The sequence below is a fragment of the Electrona antarctica genome, assembly GCF_951216825.1.
Source record: "Electrona antarctica genome assembly, chromosome: 22".
In the NCBI taxonomy this organism is placed as follows: domain Eukaryota; kingdom Metazoa; phylum Chordata; class Actinopteri; order Myctophiformes; family Myctophidae; genus Electrona; species Electrona antarctica.
The window spans coordinates 19436441-19455290 of NC_136805.1; the positions used below are offsets into that span (position 1 = coordinate 19436441).

An 18850-nucleotide genomic window follows, 5' to 3' on the forward strand; every position below is an offset into this window, starting at 1 on the left:
CCATGGGAGACCCCGAGCGGGTGCCGCCACCAGTGTGGCATGCATACTGAGCATCGGTGCTGAGACGGGAGAGGGCACAGTTTTAGGTTTGACTTGCTCACGCTCCGTGAAAGCTCTACTCACTGCTCTGCTGTGACTCACGGCAGCTCACCACCTCAGTTCAGGGATGTCAAGCACGACATGTCTGTCTGTCTATATCCAATGAACCCTGCAGCTTCTCAACACTGTCAAACCATGCATACTCACTGTGGTTGCACTAAATAACCAAATGCATGGGGAATGTCAGATGAAGCTCAATGAATGGAGTGCATAGCAGACATTAGTTTAAAGGGAATTCGGTGAAAATGTGATTCATGGTGGTTTGTTAAGAACACCTTTAACTCATTCCACAGGCAAATTCAGATTGTTACTCCTGAACGGTTATATGGTTATGATTTATGGAGGGTAAGTTGATCTGGAAACAAGTGTAATGCTTAATTGGGTCGTCCACTCACAGTTAACAGCCTTTGTATTGAGTTTGTGCTTGAAATGTACTGTAATTCTGCAAACTGTTAATACATTTTTCAATCAATCAATCAATCAATCAATGGGATAGACCATTGAGGGCTGCCTCTCTCCTTTTCCCATACCTGCTTTAAGCTAATGGCATAGCCTCCACTATTAGCACTCGTGTCATGATCCCCTCAACAGCAAAAGGGAGGGAATGAGGGAAGGGAGGTAGAGTGAAGGAGACAGTGGGGTAGCGTCGAGAGGGTGTGCGGCCAAAGAGAGAGAGAGATCACTCTTCACGCTGATGAGAGGTCCTGACTCCCGGCAGTGCCGGAGTTGTGTAGTTAAGCAAATACAAATAAGACTGAACTGAATTCTGGGGTCCCCCTTCAAAGAGTACCCACTGAGAAACTGATGGCTTGGCTCTGTAAGTGTGCGACTGAGTCAGAAGGAAAGGCAAGACAAGAGAATGCAATGGGAAGGTTTCACTGTCTGCACGCAAAGGCATCTTCTTTCTCGCTCGTGTCACCAATACCCAACGCACGTGCGCACACACACACACACACACACAAACACAATGACAGACAATTCCCACGGGATAATCTGTCATTATATCACACTTCACAGTCATACATTTTTAATGGAACTTACAGCAGGGCTGAAAAGCCTGCATCATCCTAACCAACCCCATACTCCACCGCCACACCTGAGAATGAAAGTCCTCCTTCAAGGTTTTTCACTACTTAGAGCATCCAAGCCTTAAAGAAATAAAACAGATTATGGATACACTTGCTCCATTTTGGAATCTTAGCATAAAGGAAACCTTCCCATGCTCATCTGTGACACTCAAAATCTTTTGCACCTTCTCTATGCATATTTATCTTTCACATCCATAGCTTATAAGATACATTTTATGCCTGCCTGATCATTTATCCAGCCTCACACCCTGACACATTTTTTTCCCCTCTCTCTCCATCTGGCACATTTTTCATCCAGTGTGGCGCAATTCTGCCCCCTGCTGTGCAACTGCTGCATAAAATAGATTTTATGCACCCTTTCAGTATTTCCCACTGGTCCAACAAAGACGAGGGTTGATTTAACATAATGGTACATCGAGTCAAATCTATTCTAACTTTATTTTTTAATGTTTGCTTATAGTCCCGTTAAAAAGTACGCCGCATTTATGGGAGAAATCTTTCATGAGACGTTGGAAGTCAATTAAGACTCATTGAATAACAGCCACCCTACAGATATTGTAGTTTGTACCACGCACTGGGCTGCCTTCTATCCAGTTTCAAGTAGAAAATTATTTTTTTGATCATCATTATCTCAATGGAGGGCTGCCAAATACCACTTACTTAATCCTCTCCATTCCCTGTGGACCAAAGCTGAGACTGTCTATCTGCCGCCAAATAGCAAGCTTACATGTATATGTCAAGTCTGTAGCAGTAATCAAAAAAGCTCTTAAGTTCTAAGGCGTTGCTATTCCCATCTCTGTTCCAAAGATGAAGCCCCATTTCATTTTTAGATGATGTCAAAAAGAGAAGGGCCGTAGGGAAATAACATTGCTTGCAGTGTACGAGGCATTACACACAAGATCCACACTCTGTCTCTTACCCATTACAACACCAGGACATCTATGGAATCTTGGATCAGCTCATAAAAAGGATAAACCATACAGATCTACAGTACCTGTGGGTAGATCTACACCTGTGTAACTCAACTGTGTGACATGAACTCAGGACAGCACAAGGATAAGTGCCCCATCTTCCATTATAGAAATATACTACCTATAGCTATTCAACAACAGACATGTTTAAATTATTGACGAATTCAACATTAAAGAGAATTGCGTCGGGCAAATAATGATAGAACAAATCAGGTACATACAATATCTTATATATGCGACAACATTTTCTGTGAGCCTCCATGGCGGTGGTGAGTGACATTGAATTAAATCATCCAATGTACATTTGCTCACTCTTGCGTTTAATTCAACACCTTTTTCCACATGTGAGGCCTGTTGCCATAAGCTACTCTCGGTATGCAGGCCCTAGAGTGAGACATGTTGCTCATCTCTTAAAAGGGATAGTTCTGATTTTTTTTACTTAAGGTGTATGAAATACTTGCCATTAATATAGTGGTTGCAACTGTATTAATTGATTGCCCAAATGGTGAGAGTTCTGCTCTGGTTTTGGTGAAAAATGAAGTAGTTGCGTTCATTTTGTGGGGTGCACAGAGGGCCACGCAGTAAAAGTAAATTAATTCACAAAAGTAGCGTCATTTGTATTGACTTGTATTATTTCTACCATATAGTAGTGCAACTTTCTTTCATTTTTGACCCCTCTGTCACACAGAACAGTTTTTTGTGTCCATATAACTACGCCCAAAAAATTGTTCCATGTGATAGAGGGGTCAAAGTTGAAGGAAAGTTGCGCTAATATTTTAGAAATAGGTCAACAATACAAATGACGCTAGTTTTGTGGATTAATTTACTTTTAATGCGTGGCCCCAGTGCCCCCCACCAAATGACCGAAACTACTAAATATTCACCAAAACCAGAGCAGAACTCCCACCACGGGACTCGGGCAATCAATTAATACAGTTGCAACCACTATAAGGCTATGGCAAGTATTTCATACAACATAAGTTAAACAATTGTGAACTATCCCTTTAAGCCCATTCAACGGCTCGTTTCCCATCACCCTTTCCTGGTCCAGGCCCTCGCGTCACTTCTTGGTCAGATTTACTTTAGCAAATGCATTGGAAATGGTGGGCATTGCAAAGCCAAGCAGAGACAGTGGCAGTGTTTTCCACTGCACACTGTGAGAGCACACATACACTGAGCATGTTGTTGGAGACACAAGACAAGACAGAATGATATGGAAAGCACAAGGGCTGGCCACAAGTAACTGAGTCCTATAGGGGTTAACCACTAACCCTATTTTGGTCATGTTATTATAGGCAAAGATGTCAAAATAAAAAGGACATTTTGAAGTAGCAGAAGCAGATCTACAAGCTCACAACGTGTCACTTGGCGCGCATTGTTAGAAACATTTTGGGGTTAAGTGATTCACAACTGTGAGATGATGCGTTTTGCCTCCAATAATAGCTACTTGAAAAAACACTTCAGTTAGCCTTCAGTTATTAACAAGGATAAATCACTGTGCAAAGAAATAATCCTTTAATTTGTTAGAGTTAATCATCGTAATTATACCTCCTAAATTCCTAACAACATGAATGTGACCTTAAATTGTGCACGATTTGAACATAATCCTACATTGCACGTAGAAATTACTAAAAAATAATAAACATGACATGGAAGAATCACAATTTCTCAAATTAAATGGCAAAACTTTTTTAAAACGCTTGAATAAAATTATTTAAACTGTCATTATTTATTTCCGTCATGTGAGGTCACATGTTGGAATCCAGCGCGTGCTGAGGATCTGATGACGTCATCATCAGAAAGAGACGCTTGGAAAGCTCAGGCCCAACCCGGCGTGTCGTGGAGGTCACGCCCGCACCGCGGCGAATCAGGAGCTCTGACAGCAAAGAGGCCTTTTCACGGTCTGTCTTGCATCGCCGGTAAGCCTGAGGCCGACATTATAGAGACCATGTAAGTAGTATGCCACGCTTGAAGACGCACTGTAAACATTTCTACTCGGTAACTAAGCAGCAATTCAATATTCAGAGCGCTCTGTTTTCGAAACAATTAGAACAATAATGAAAAATGATGTTTAGGAATTATCATTCTGATCTAAAGCACTTCTAAACCTATGTTCCCCTTCCTGCAGTACTACAGACCCACTTTGACATATTACGTTTCTCTGAAATATGGAAGCTGCTGAGAAAGCATTCCATTGCAATTTTGACAAATTCAAATACTAAATAGAGCTCATCCACATGATGCAGCAGTGAAAAGGGTGATTTGAACGTGTGTGTCGAGGACCAAAAATAGCCGATGTAGAAGATCACAATACATCTCACTGCAATATTATGTGTTGTGAGCATTAATATGCTCACACACAAATCAGGCATTCAAGTTGCAAGCCAAGACTCTATGCTGGAATCCAAATGACTGAAGAGTTCTGGCGGTACTTTAATCGATGTACATTACATTCACACACCGACCGTGGACGCAACAAGCAACCATGCAAGACACCAACATGTGCATCGGTAGCAGTTAGCTAGGGTTCAGTTCAATCTTCTTCTTTTTTTCTTTTATTCATGTCAGAAAGACTGACTGACATTATCTGGCTGGTTTATACATTTTAAATCGTTTAATCGGTATTAAATCGTAATACCGAATCGCAACAACCGTATTGCAATTTGCAATATAACTCGAATAGGCACCCTAGGTAAGTGAATCGTCCCACCCTTTCCTGCCCGTCCATTCATAGAAGGAAAGTCCCACAACGTGTGCGTGTGTTTGTTTACAGTGATTACCTGATTGAGGAGCTGTGGTGATGGGTAGGCAGCCAGGATGGTCGCGGCCATATCGGGGCTGACTCTGTTCAACTGTTGGATCTGTCTCTTCCACACCTGCAGTAGCCCCTTCCCAGCTCTGTCCACCTTCTGGCCTCCGGCCCACTCACTCTCCAAGTAGAAAGAAAAGACTGTGTTCTCCCTCTCTCGTCTGCAATGCATCACACATTTTGTTTGAATGTTATAATTTGTGAGAGAACGTGAGAGTGACGGTATATTAAAAGACAACAAGACAAGACCGGGTCTAATAACAGTGTGGGTCTGAGACTCCATGTCCATCATGTATGCCAGGGTTCCCCAATTCATTTTCCTCAAGGGCCATATTTTGACTAGGGAACCAGGCTGGGGGCCGAGTCCGCATGCGCGAAAAATTGGGTTTTTTATTTTTTCATTCATTCATTAAAATTTGTTCTCAACCAGTGGTCCGGGGACCACCAGTGGTCCTTGAGGGGGTGCCCAGTTTGACATGCATAGGCTACTGACCCCCATTTAATGCCATTTATATCTGGGACACCCCCCCAAAACGAAACAAAAAACTTTTTTTTTCTTTTTTTAAAAATAAATCTTCCAGGGGCCACAAGGGGGCGCTCCGCGGGCCGCAAATGGCCCACGGGCCGCCTATTGGGGAACCCTGATGTATGCAGTCAGTGCTGTCTTCTGGCCAGTCTGAGTCGACCGCCATTGACTTCAACTATAAAATTGAAGTTACAAAAGAAAATTACGGTAAGGGTGTTTCATACAGGCAGCAGAAAACGTTCTTGTGACCACCACACCGGGCTCTGACTTCTGGTGCGTTACCAGCTTAAATCAACATAGTAGAATAGGTGAAGACACCAAGAATACATTTTCAACAGGTTTATTTCTCTACATCAGGACAAACGTTTCAGCTATCCAGCCTTCATCAGTGTCCAGTGTACTGGCAGCACCCACAAGACATTTGGCAGCGATTTGTCCAGCCGTTTAACAAAATTACCCCCAGACAGACAAAATACTATATAGCCAGGACTTAAGTTGTTAAAGAGAAAAATACTTGCTTACTTGAAAGGAGCTTCTGCAACTGCTTTGGTTGACATGGCAATGTGATCTGAAAACTCTTTCCAGGACGTCAAGACACGGACGGAGACTCCAGTATGAAGCTGGAGGTGCACCACAGCCTGAGTGGACATTGAAAGACAATTGAACGCAAGCTTGTCGTCTATTTTCAAGTCTCAAAGGTGGGCTCTGGACAGTTCAGAAACCTGTCTAACAGTGTCATCATCGGCAGGCAATGTATGATTCGTAAATTCAAATACAATTTAAAACGTTTTTTTTTTTGCGATGCAAGTGTACTGTAGCAGAGTGGCTCACAACCTCAAGCCTGAAGGCCTAAAAGTCAAAAATCTCACGAGTCATAGAGATATCCCTTTGGATTAGTGATTAAGATGTTGGCTTTCCATGCAGGAGACCCGGGTGTTACACAAGAACAATGGCTTCTATTTCAGTGTGCCATCTTTCTAGGTAGAGAAAGGCTGTAGTTTCTATTAGCCCCCATGTTTCTGTCCACCGCCCACGCCCACCTCTGACACGTAAATGGTGTCATCTTATAATGAGCATTAGTGAGGAGGACCAATTTTATGGAGATAAGGTTGAAAAGTGCTCTTTAAGTGTTTAACAGAGAAACAAAGAAAAGACTCAAGGAACAATTTCCTGGGTTATCAGTGGTAGGAGAGGCCAGGTAAAGATAGTAGTAGTGTCACAGCTATATTGGTATAACACAAATGTTGTGCCGGTTAGCAATAAATAAATCGTCACACTGCAGAGAAACTTGTAATATCTAAATACTGTGAATGGACTGCCTCCCTAGTTTACACCGCACACACTACAGCAATTCCTACCAGGAAAGATGATAAATTATGGTGGATATTTATTTTCCTATGCATACATTTCGACTAGTCAACCTACCTCCTCCACTTCAACTCGTGACACCTCAGGTAATGTCATCTTTCCATCCTTCTTCCCCTTCTTTCTCACTGCTCCTTTTCCTGCACCTTGCTCCTCCCTCAGGACTGCTTCTCGAAACTTCTTCTGGGTTTGGGACTTGTGAGATCTGGAGTAAAATAAGGTCCCGTTTAAGAATCTACTACACACATACTTTTTTCCCCCCTCTCTCAATTTGAACCTTTTTCTTTGTTTCCCTCTTGTATCTAATGTTAGTGGAGTGATATACAGTATATAAGAAATAACATTTATAATCATTAATAACAATTTACATCGTTACAATCGTTATTTGAATGTACGGAAATGTAATGGATTGAGAGAAGCCTTACGATAAATAGTTCAGAAGTTAATAATTGACCCTAGTCTACACCTTCAACCAATTGGTATCATGTCGTCTGTCGGGTGGAAACCAAAAACTTTGGCAAAAGTAGATGATCTACATTTTACAAGCTCAAAACTTGTTGCTTGTGGATCTGCTACTCTGACTGACAACATGTCAGACAGTTACAAATCTAAAATGTTGCTATTTCCATATTGAAACTTTTGCTTGTTTTTGTCAGATATGACACTATGTCGATAGTCGAATGGTGAATCTTCTGATTCACAGACGGCTGCTCTTCCTCCTTAGCCCCATTATGTTTCCAGACTTTGTGTAATGGTTTGATGATGCAATGTACTGAGTCATTGCACAGTTACAGACAGCCTCAGCCCTCATTACAATAATTGTACAATTATAAAGTAGACAATAGGCTACGATAGTTGAGTTTGCTTAACAACCCCATTCTACTTCATTCCTATACCACTTTACTATCACTCTTACAGCCGTTTTAACCACTTGAATCACATGTTTCAACATGACGCATTGTGAGCTTGAAAATCTGCTATTTTCTCTAAATGTTTAGCCATTAAGACATGCCCAGAGTAAAGATGCTAGGGTTCAAGTGGCATCTGTGCATATTACAGATTACACTCTTAACTATTCTGTTCAAACATGGATAAAGAAATCATGATCAACTGCAACTTCTCTTAAGACACAACAGGGAAAAACATTTTTTCTTTTGCTCTCATTTTGTTGTAACAGTGTTGAGGAGTCCAATAAGACATCAGAATTGTGCTGCATCAGCCATAACCTGCTGTGGGCACTAATGGAATATAGAGCACAAATGCTCACTTTATTATGTGAAATGTTGATGTTTGTTTTGCTCATTTCATTTCACAGTTTGTAAAGGAAAAGTACTACACAATTATAATTACTTACATGAGATTATTTTTTCAACACTACTGCTATGCTTTCACTTCACATATTTTTGCTTACCAGGCATTCCTTGGTATTCAAACTTAATGAAGCAACTCATTTTAAAGCATCTCTGCCATCTCCCCAGTTCATATTGTAAAGCAGAATTCCAGAACACACCTGTAATACTTCTCCAAATCAATAACCACCAAGCTAAGGATCCTTCCAGGGTTATTGGTCTGCAGAGTCCGGACCCAGGAAGTCAGAGTAGGACTACAAGCTGCCGCTCCAAACCTCTGTTCCTGGGTTAGGTAAGGGTGAAGGCAGAGACAACAAGTGGAAAAGATACTATTCAGTAGTAGTTCAGAAGTAGTTTTCCTTTTCATATCAAGGCCCATTATGTATTCTGCATTTGAGCCATGGACCACCATTTGATGAGATCTAGCCTCTCAGACCCAAGAATATTTTGTTATCGTTGGATAAGATTTGGTCCACAATTCCATGCTGTACTTATGTTGTACCATAGCCTAGGAGAGGCAAACGTTGATCAAAATAACAATTCTTCTACATTCTCTAATTGTGTAGACTTCTTGTAAATTAAGTAGTGCAGTTTAACAATAATGTAACTCTTGAGCGTAAAATGAAACCAATTGGACCCGGAAGAGTGCATTTGGTTTCATTTTACACTGTCAAGAGAGTTAAAGCTCTATAGGGGTCAATTGGTTACCAACTCTCCATCATTTAGCTGGGGACCACCTGGAACCTCCTAAAGGACCACTGGTGGTCCCCGGACCACCGGTTGAGAACCACTGTTATATAGTACAGACTCGTACAGCTATTCTGTTATGATCCTTTATGACTATTTCTATGTATTTGATGTATCACCATGTGTTGTTCTTGCTTACTGGAAATTGCTCTGGATTAAGATCGTCTGCTAAATGCCTAAATTGTAAATTGTAATTGTAAATTGGAGGAGATGGACCATTAGATAGATTATACGTAGTGCAGGATATTTCAAACAGACAGTCAAACAGAGGCCAGGTTATAAGTTAGTATCACAACATACAGAAGCAATAAGGCCAATCAGATGTGTGCATAACTGTATTCCCAGTTTTCGGAAGGTGGCATACTTGTTTCCTGGTCCAGTTCTGTATCCCATAGCTTTGTTTGATTGGCTCAGCAGCAGGTGGTTTGAGCTGGACACACACATCACCTTCACCTGAGGTTCGAGTTCAAATCTGCTGCTGATGTATGCCACGTTCTGAAAACTGGGATTTAAGTTATGTACAGAGCCGTTTATGTTGCCGCCTTGTAAGTCAGTAAACAGGAAGTTTGAACCGTGTAGCAACCCCACCAACCTGAGTGTAGCTGTGGATCAGACTTATGAAGTCCTCAACTGTTATCTGCATTACAACCTGAGCTTCTGGTGCACAGAACACATCATCGGACTGAGAGAGACAGACAGAGAGAAGGATAATAGTTACAGCATATAATAATTATAAACTACTGAATGTATACAGAACTTTCACAAAACAAGGGTTACAGAGTGCTAAAATACAATAAGACAGAGGCAGTAAAATAGCATACTGTAAGTCTGTAAGATAACTTCTAGACCCACAGGAACACACCCAGGGTGCCGGCCCGGTTCTGGCGAGCTGCCCCGTGTCCGAAAGGGTAGAGAAATGACAGCGTTACCATGTGGGGGTCCCCAGGGGGTTCCTCAACAGTACTGTCACTGTCCTGTCCTGTCACACCCGAAATCACGTAATGGCTGCTAAAAACTCAGCTTCCCGTCATGCACCTGTTCATACTGCACAGTGTGAAGCTCAACAGCGCCACTTTGTCACCTGTCTGAACACGCACGCACGCACGCATACAAAGGGACACACATTGCTGTTCAATGGAGTCAAAAAGAAAGCGTGCTCTTATCATCGTACATCATGATGTAAAATAGACACTATGCTTATTTGCTTATTACACTGACATAAAATTCTCCATTCATTGTCAATGGGAATTTTGTTAATATTTAAGATTACGTTTGTGGACGGTAACCAAAAGCTGGATGTAGGAGTGAAATTGACTGCCAATATGATCTCCTCACCAGCTCAGTGGCCTTCTTGTGGTTAGAGTCTGTGAGGTCGGGGTTCGATCCCCGGCCGGGTCATACCAAAGACTATAAAAATGGGACCCAATGCCTCCCTGCTTGGCACTCAACATCAAGGGTTGGATTGGGGGTAAGTCCCTGCGACATACTAGCGTCATGTCCAGGGGGTGTACTTGTACATCAAGCTGCCTCACGCTACAGAAACAGGAGATAGGCTCCTGCCCTATGGGCCTCATGGCTCAGCAAGGCTTACTTACTAAATAACTTACTATGATCTCCTCACACAAGTCTTTCCAAAGACAAGGGCCTTGAAAGCAAAGGCTAGATCGGAGTATGTGGTTACCTGTGCAGAGGGAGATCTCCTAACCCAGGTCACACTGCGTGGAAGTGGTTGTTTCTCTATAGCACAGCTACAGCCCAAAGCCTGCAATGATGCCAGCAAAGTCCCCCCTCCTTCCAACTGTAACAAGGCTGGAAAATAAACAGTTACACAGTCAAACATCAGCCTACAAAACTCCATTACAATCCTTAACCAGCATACACTTCCTGCAAGGCATGTAATGAGATAAGTAAACACTCACAGGGTATAATTCTCATTTAAATTATTTATGATGTGTGCATAAACAGACCCAAGTACCGTAAGCATTTAAGTTAATTTAACCTGTGCTTTTACTCACTGCTGCTCAACTTAGTACTTAATACCTGGGTCCACAACCACTACAATGTGTTTGATGCACTCCTCTGGCCTCAGGGCTTTGACCGTCTCTGCCAGGGCTTTCCGCTCGGCTTTCTCCCTCTCTTGCTCCTGTCTGCGCGCATCCTTGTCCACTTGCTGAAGCTGCCTGGCATCCTTCCTCCTTAGGGCCTCCTCTCTGGAAGCCAAGATCTCCTCTGCTGTCCTCTTGGACGTCTTTCTCTTCTTGGCAGGGGACGTGTCTGCGCTTGCTGCCCAGGAGGAAGTCGTCTGAGGCAGCCAGTGTCCGGGTAAAGCTGCCGCAGCTGCGTCTTCTTCTTGCTCATCCGAATCTCCCACTTCATCCGCCCCCCGCTGAGCATGATGGGACCTGAACAGGGGCTCTGACTTTGAAAAGACACCATGCACTGATTGATCTGGCCTGGGTGGATCCGCATGGTGCAGCGGCTGATTATGTTTGCCATTAGTGACAGCAGAGGGCATACAAGCCACACTTTCTTGTCTCATTTTGAGTCTCAGTGCAAGAGGAATGTAGGGTGCATCATCTTCAGAGTCGCTGCTGACCATCATGACATGGGCTGAAGTAATGGGCTGTGTACTTAAACACTGGTCGACCTCAGCTATCCGCTTAACAGATGTGACAGGGGAGTGGGAGACAGCTACATCTGTATCACAGCTTGCTACCTCTGTATCACTTAGTACCTCTGTATCAGAGGCTTCAGAGCTGTCCAGGACCACTAAATCTGGTTTCTGTGTGTTGCTGCTGGAGTCTTTTCTACCTTGACGGAGCAGGTCAAACAATGACCTCGGAAACTCTTCGTCCAGGTCACTGGAATCACTGCAACCGGCCATCGTATGTCAGATACAGATCTACATTTAAATACAGAATGAAATATACGATAATCTGATATGAATACCAAGGTAAAACATTGCAGCATCGGTTAAAACTTAAAACGTGTGGTTTGTTGTTGTTAGCACCGCGTCACTTACTGCAGCCATGCCAGCCGTGTCGCAGGCACAAGAACTTTGTACAACACCCGGGGCGTCAAACAAACTAAAAATGTCGTTTAAAAGACAAATACGTTGCGTTATTGGTGAAAAACATGGGTGTATAATTCCCAAAACTAGGTTGCTACAAGAAAGTAAACGGACTAATAATTAGTTATTTAGCCTACTAGTTGCTGCAGTGTGAGTGCAGACCGTGCAGACCGACGACTACTTTTTATATTTCCCCGCGTCCGATGGGAAGTATTTAGATGTTACACCGCTGACGCGCCGCGCGCTGTCACATGATCCAAGATGGCGGCGCTTACGTCCTTGATGTTAAAGTCGAGAGCAGGTATAAGCATCTAAAATATGTATTTTCTTTTATGAGACTATGCGTGATTTGTTAAAATTACCACGGGCTCAATTATTCTATAATGTATTCTGCACGTAGAATGGACTTACCGGTTATATTGTTTTACCAGAAGTTAGCAGGGTTACGTTATGCTATAGCATGAAGTGATTGAAATGAAATGAAATGAAATCTATATTTACCCAGGGTATCTGGGCTAAGCTCAAGAACTTGTTTCCAGCCAGGCCCTGCTCATAGAACACATTTCATCGTAGTGGTTGATGCCTTGTTCAAGGGCATTTCAGCGGTGGTAATTTTAACGTGTCGGACGGCTGGTTCGAACTGGGAACCTTCCGGTATCTAGACCGCGCCGCTATCCGTTCGGCCACCGCTGCCACGATTCATGTCCCAGCAACACAATCTGTTGTGCCAATGTTTGTATTGTCGTCACAAATCGGTTTCCTTTTTTAATATATTGATTGGCGTATATACACCTTCATATATACTCTTAAGATATACACCCTGTGAGAGCAACGACGTATAGATTAAATACGCGATACAGTTTGTAGTTGCAGTAATGCAATTTGCAACACTAGATTTTTTTTTATAATGGGATAAAATCTAGTGTTGTAAATACATCTTTTTCTAAGGGCTCATGCTTATTTTGATTGAATATTGTATTAACAGTTTTGGGGGGGCAACAGAGGAGTAGAGTTGGATACAAATGCAATGCTAAAAAGATTTGTTTCCATTGGGGTCCTGAGCATTTAATTAATTTAAACATTTAGCACAATTTAACCTTTGAAATATAGGGAGAAACTAAAGTACACAATGCCCTCCAACTTTATTTTTTACTTTAAGTTCAACACTTATGGAAAACGGTCAGGGTTGCGAGGTTTGGCACAACACCAACTAGTTTAGGCTGAGGTGGAATTGAACTTGACCTGTCGGTAATTTCAGGTTTGCTGGTACCTTGCCAGTTATCTGCCTGTGAGTCACTGAGGTTTGCCTCAAAGAAGTCGGGTGGTAGCAGCAAAAACCTTGGAGGAAAGAGCCCTGGTCGGAGATACGGATTCAAGAAAGTGGATGGTAATTGTGTGCGAGAGAGAGAGAGAGTTCAAATAATTGTAGGAAAAAGTACAATATTTGCCTCTCTGACATGTAGTGGAGTAGAATTATCAAAAGAATGGAAACAAGTAAAATAAAAGTACATCAATGTACTTTGTAATGTACGTTACTTTCAACATGCAACATCAAGTGCTACACAAAGAACACTTGAACCCTAGCATGCCTGTTCTGGGGGGAGAATTCACCAAAAATTGTTGATCTACAAGCTCGTCGCAAAACAACAAGACGCATTATGAGCTTGTAGATTGGCTATTTTTGGTGAAGAGATTTGATGTAACTAAAGTCTGTTTAACGTGGTTAAACCTATTGGCCACATTAGTGGTTTGCGTTTCATTCTACCCTATAAGCAGTAAAAGTAAAACAAAACACATTGTCATCACTGAACATTTAATATCTTTTCACAATATATTATGATTTTAGACCTGTCATCTTGAATATAATAAAGCAATATAAGGTTTTCATTTTTTTGCATACACATACTGTATACATTGGGTAGTGATATTTTTTGTTTGAAAACATGTGGATCTAATTTTGACCACCTGGACAAATGAGACCGTAGAGATCAATATCATCACACTATGTGCTGAAGGTTTGCCCTATGAAAAAGGGACACCTGTTATTTCACATTTAACAGATGGTTTACCAATAGTTTATATGTTGACAGTGACACTGGGATAGGTCCTGGACACTGGTGTCATGGTGTTTTTTTTACTGGTACCACAGCGTTTTAATGACGCCACGTGCACGCGTGTGCGCATCGCAGAACACAACACACAGAACAGATATAGCCTAAGCCTATAGGTAAATAGTGTATGAAAGTTTTAGACACAAAAGTAGACTTAAAATAGTCAGACAAACATCTTTACTGCACAATAGAAAAACGAAAAAGTTTGCTTTGGACGAATTCATCTGTTCTGGAGGAGGCATTCTTGTGTGCAGAACACCACACAACAGCAGTAGCCTACTGGAGCCATAGCCTACTGCTGTAAGTGTGCATGCTTACCGTGCGCTCGGGTATAAACAGTTAAAGCTGTCCTGTTGTTATGCAAAGTAGTATCCATTTGATTCGGCACAGTACTTGACACGGCGTGGAAATACCCCCCCCTCCCCCGCCAGTAAACCTAGACCACTGGGTATTTTGTGCGTCTTGGAAAGTCTGGTGACGCGAGGTTGATTTAGGTGCGTCTTCTCTTGAATCTAGGGGGACGCGTTCTATTCTAGCGTGCACGCACATGCACCGTTTCATATCTGCGCCTGCACGTCAAAAAATTACTGGCACCACGGCATGGTGCTGCGTTCTACGAGTATGACACCACTGGTCCTGGAGTTAATGTCAATCACATCAGACATCTGCACGCTTTAAAAAAAATAAGATTTTAGTTTAGCTTACAGACAGTAATGTGTTTTTATACATTTGGAGTAGAAATGACAGGAAACACGCCTGGGCCGTGGCTCAGCGGTCCAGGCACCTTGGCTGGTGATCCAGTCTGGCAGTGTGCCGCGGGTTCGACTCCTGATCCCGACGGCCTTTACTGCATGTCACTCCCCCATCTCTCTCCCCATTTCCTGTCAGCCTACTGTCTGTCCCTCCATACAAAATTAAAAAAAAAATGACAGGAAACACTCAAAATAAATAACTGATGCAAGCCATGATTCTTGCTTTGGAAAATGACTGAATAAGACAGGAAGGTATTTTATTTTTTTACAGCCTCATTGTTTCATTATCATACAATGAATGAGGTGATGTAATTTATTAAAGCTATAAACATGTGAGCACTAGATTTCCCAAAGATCACATTTACGCTAATCATCTTTTCAAAGCCCAATAGAAATCATATGAGAGTAATTGTATCACTGTACCAAATGAACAGATATTAAAGGTGGAGAAGTACATGCACATAACCCAATAATTAAACAGCAGGAGCCGGACAAAAAGAAAATTGAAACCAAATTAAACGAGAGCCTGCACACTGCAAACTGATCCCTTATGAATTTTCTTTTCATCATGAAGTGCACAATAAATGTGGCTTAAGGGAGCAATTTTCAGCATGAACTGTTGCCATGGTATATGAGCTTCTTGATAGAAACCAGCAAATGTCTGCTGCTAAAGAGGCGTCACTAATCAAATAGCAGGTGACAGTCACATTCGGTGAGCCGAGTTTGTGTCATTTGAGAAAATACAAGAATACTTGTTAATGAAGTCATGCTGTACATTACCATGATTGCCTCCAGAAAACCTGTTAGTCATTGGCTAACTCGCCCTTTTCTTTTTCTCTCAAGGACATTTTGCCCATGCTGGCAACATCCTTGCGACCCAGCGTCTGATGAGGTATCACCCAGGAGCACATGTAAGTGTTGATAATTGAAAATAACAATTAGAAATACATTTCAGAACGAAAATACATTGCATGGATGCAACTCCTTCCCTTATACTACTTCTTACCAGTTTCTGCCTTGTAATTCCTCCTCCTTGAAGGTGGGGATGGGAACAAACAAGACGCTCTATGCCCTGGAGGATGGTATAGTAAGATTCACTAAAGAAGTATACATCCCTCCACCACGCAGCCCAGAGACCTGGAAGGTGATCACCAAGCTGCCAAAAGGTGCTGTACTCTACAAGACCTTCATGAACGTCGTGCCCGTCAAACAGGAGGGCAAGTTCAAACTGGTGGATATGGTCTAAGCCTGAGCGGACTGCAATATAATCCCCATTCTGTGGACTTGTGTTGGGATGGAGGACATTTTGATTATGTCAGTAGACTATGGATGCGCCATGGGCCTATAACTGCATTGTCACTCACAGGACCAGTGAGGATGTTTGACTTTCCTCTGAAGACGTAATGACTGAGCAGTGTAACTCGTTGAACTGCAAAATTATTGTTTTTAATTAGTTGACATTACATTTTACTTACATGCTGTAACCTGTTACATTACAACATTGTAAGTTGTGTATGTAAATACTGTACATTATTATACAAGCATTCATTTGAATATTTGCAGCACATGTGAACAGTGATTGAGGAACCTTACTCCTTGAGGACCCAGATTAAAGTACAGTACATTTCTGCTGTAAATCCGAGGCATGATTCCAGACTGATCTTGACTCGTCTTTTGGATTTAAATTAGTCAGGATTCAGGGCAGCTTACGTCTGCACGTCTGAGTGAATGCCATTACAGCATCGCTTGGCTGACCCTGCCTTTACTGCTTTTGGGATCGGCACAGTGAAAAGTGCAATTCTTTAACCAACCACTGGATGTCTCTTGTGTGCTCCAGTCTGACAATGAGTGTGACTCATGGTTGAGACAAGCTCATTGCTATTGTCTTGATAATAATTACTTGCATCTGCATGCATACAGTTGAATGGAATAGCTGCTTACTATTTCAACAGTAAGCAACGCATTCAAACTATATACTGTATGGTGAAATTGAACCATGTTTCAAACTGATGTATATTCTGGGGACTATTGTTGGTCATTTATTTACATTGTAGTTTAATCAAGTCCTAAAGTGAAGATGAAAGAATAGGCTGTAACATGTGTATACCAAATTTGGTATGCATGCACCTTAAAGCAGTGGTTCACAAAGTGGGGCCCAGGGATGCCCAAGTAATTGAGCGACTTTGACCTGGTTTTATAATTAGGCTATTCAAAAATAAAAAGTATATATACTGATTCACAAGCTTGTAACCTTGTAGAGCTGCTATTTTTGAAACATTTAGAAAAATCTTAAATTGTGAACTTTTTAATATTTGTACATTTAACAATACAACTCTTCACTTATAGGGTGTCCTTGACACAGCATCATTTCAGATGTGGGTCCATGGGCAAAGAGTCAAATACATATGAATTTGGGGGGGCCTGGACATGAAAATGTCTGAGAACCGCTTGCCTGAAACGTTCTCAACAGGAATCACGGAAGGGAAAGGGAACCATGGTATTTCAGTGGCTGGAGGTATGCAAGGGAGTGTGGACAGCGCCTGGTACACTTCATATGGGAGTTAGAAGGCTGTCATGAGGGGGAACAGCTGATAAATGTGAGGCGTTAGAACCACTGTGTGCACATAGTTGGAATCCTGATTTAGACAGGGAGGAGGTAGATGCTGTAGGGAGTGGGGAGAGGTCCTGTTAAGCTCATCACCACTACCCTGATGGGCTAAAGAAATGTTCCAGGGAGCCAGGGATAACTGGTTGTTAAAAGCCACTGGTACATTGAGAACGCAGGGCAGGGAACCGGTGTGTCAGAACTGCTCCTTTTTCTTATAAGATTGAGTATAAGAGGGTTCTCAAAGTGGTGTCTGGGGACCCCACTTGTTCATAAGGTTCTCAAATAGCCACTACATGCCTGTGCAGTACATCTTCAAACTATAATGAAACAAACATCGATTTTTAGCTCACTACACAGTTCAAGTAAGGTTCTGTGGTTAGTGTTTAACAAACTTGGGTTAAACACTAACCACAGAACCTTACTTGAACTGTGTTAAGCAAAAGCGTGAATGGCAGTAATGCATGTATTGCTGCCATTCTCTCTTGCATTCAAAGCAGTAAATGTTGGTGACACGTACTGTATTTCCTTGACAGAAATGGATCTTGACTTTTAATTAAGGTATGGTAAGTGATTTTTTTCTATAGCAATATAATCATTGCTATAGTGTTTAAGAAACGGGGTCTGTCCAGGACAGAGTACTCCTTTATCAGCTTCAATTGTATAGCGTTTCAGTTCATTGTATATATCCTGTATGTATCCTGTATTAATTCACTATCCTTATTGGATAAAATTGATATCCCGGCCTGAATATGTATTTTTTGTTTATTAAAGAGCTGGAGACATGGGAGACCCCTGTTACTGAACACTAGAGCAATGATTCAGAATATAGATGTATTTACACTTATTTTAAGGGTTAGGTTACAAGAAAATATCCCTTACCCTACCTTTAATGGGTTTGTTTTAGAAGTTTAAATGTAGTAGAATGTCAATACTAATATTACTTAATTGACTTCTTTAATATACACTTCCAATAACATCTAGCTGCCAGGAACACGTATACAAACAAAGAAACGACAGTGGCAGAGTTCAGCCATGGTTGAGATTTCCACATTCATTCTGACCCTCATTAACGAGTGAGTTATTGTTAGAGTGCCTCAACGCTGAATCACAGATCTATCAATAGTAGGCCTACCCTCTCAAAGGAGTCATTCCTGGAACTCGTTCCTTACCTCCTGATGACATCATTGGTTCAGCTCTAATTGTCTCCACCAGGCCGAAGGCATGGGGAGAGAGTATGTTTTGCACTCCGTCCGTCCGTCCGTGTGTGTGTGTGTGTGTCCGTCCGTCCTTCCGTCTGTGAGCAGCTAATCTCCGGCACCGTTAACCCGGTCGATGCCATACTTTGCACTCACACT

At 42.0% G+C, this 18850-nt stretch overlaps 2 protein-coding genes across 4 annotated transcripts in view; one reads left to right on the forward strand and one right to left on the reverse strand.

Moving 5' to 3' along the window:
* eme1 (essential meiotic structure-specific endonuclease 1) overlaps nucleotides 1–12114 on the reverse strand; it is an 81429-nt gene extending 69315 nt beyond the window's left edge. The window contains exons 1-9 of one of the 2 annotated variants that reach the window (XM_079493496.1): nucleotides 11977–12114; nucleotides 10995–11856; nucleotides 10636–10763; nucleotides 9547–9636; nucleotides 8369–8490; nucleotides 6919–7063; nucleotides 6016–6131; nucleotides 4939–5128; nucleotides 3651–4083 (exon numbers count right to left, since the gene is read on the reverse strand). In XM_079493496.1, the coding sequence (XP_079349622.1) occupies nucleotides 3907–4083; nucleotides 4939–5128; nucleotides 6016–6131; nucleotides 6919–7063; nucleotides 8369–8490; nucleotides 9547–9636; nucleotides 10636–10763; nucleotides 10995–11838 (1812 nt within the window). In that variant the 5' untranslated portion in view covers nucleotides 11839–11856; nucleotides 11977–12114 and the 3' untranslated portion in view covers nucleotides 3651–3906. Of the gene's footprint in view, nucleotides 1–3650; nucleotides 4084–4938; nucleotides 5129–6015; nucleotides 6132–6918; nucleotides 7064–8368; nucleotides 8491–9546; nucleotides 9637–10635; nucleotides 10764–10994; nucleotides 11857–11976 lie in introns of those variants that run through there. The other variant, XM_079493495.1, reaches the window with a different exon arrangement.
* A 77-nt stretch (nucleotides 12115–12191) lies between these two features.
* On the forward strand, nucleotides 12192–16536 carry mrpl27 (mitochondrial ribosomal protein L27). 2 transcript variants are annotated; one of them, XM_079493510.1, is made up of 4 exons: nucleotides 12192–12325; nucleotides 13283–13411; nucleotides 15731–15798; nucleotides 15927–16536. In XM_079493510.1, the coding sequence occupies exons 1-4, from the start codon at nucleotides 12286–12288 to the stop codon at nucleotides 16131–16133; spliced, it is 444 nt and encodes a 147-aa protein (XP_079349636.1). In that variant the 5' UTR covers nucleotides 12192–12285; the 3' UTR covers nucleotides 16134–16536. The 2 variants fall into 2 exon arrangements, with proteins under 2 accessions (XP_079349636.1, XP_079349635.1); XM_079493509.1 differs by having other exon boundaries at nucleotides 12252–12325; nucleotides 13277–13411.
* Nucleotides 16537–18850: the final 2314 nt, after the last annotated feature.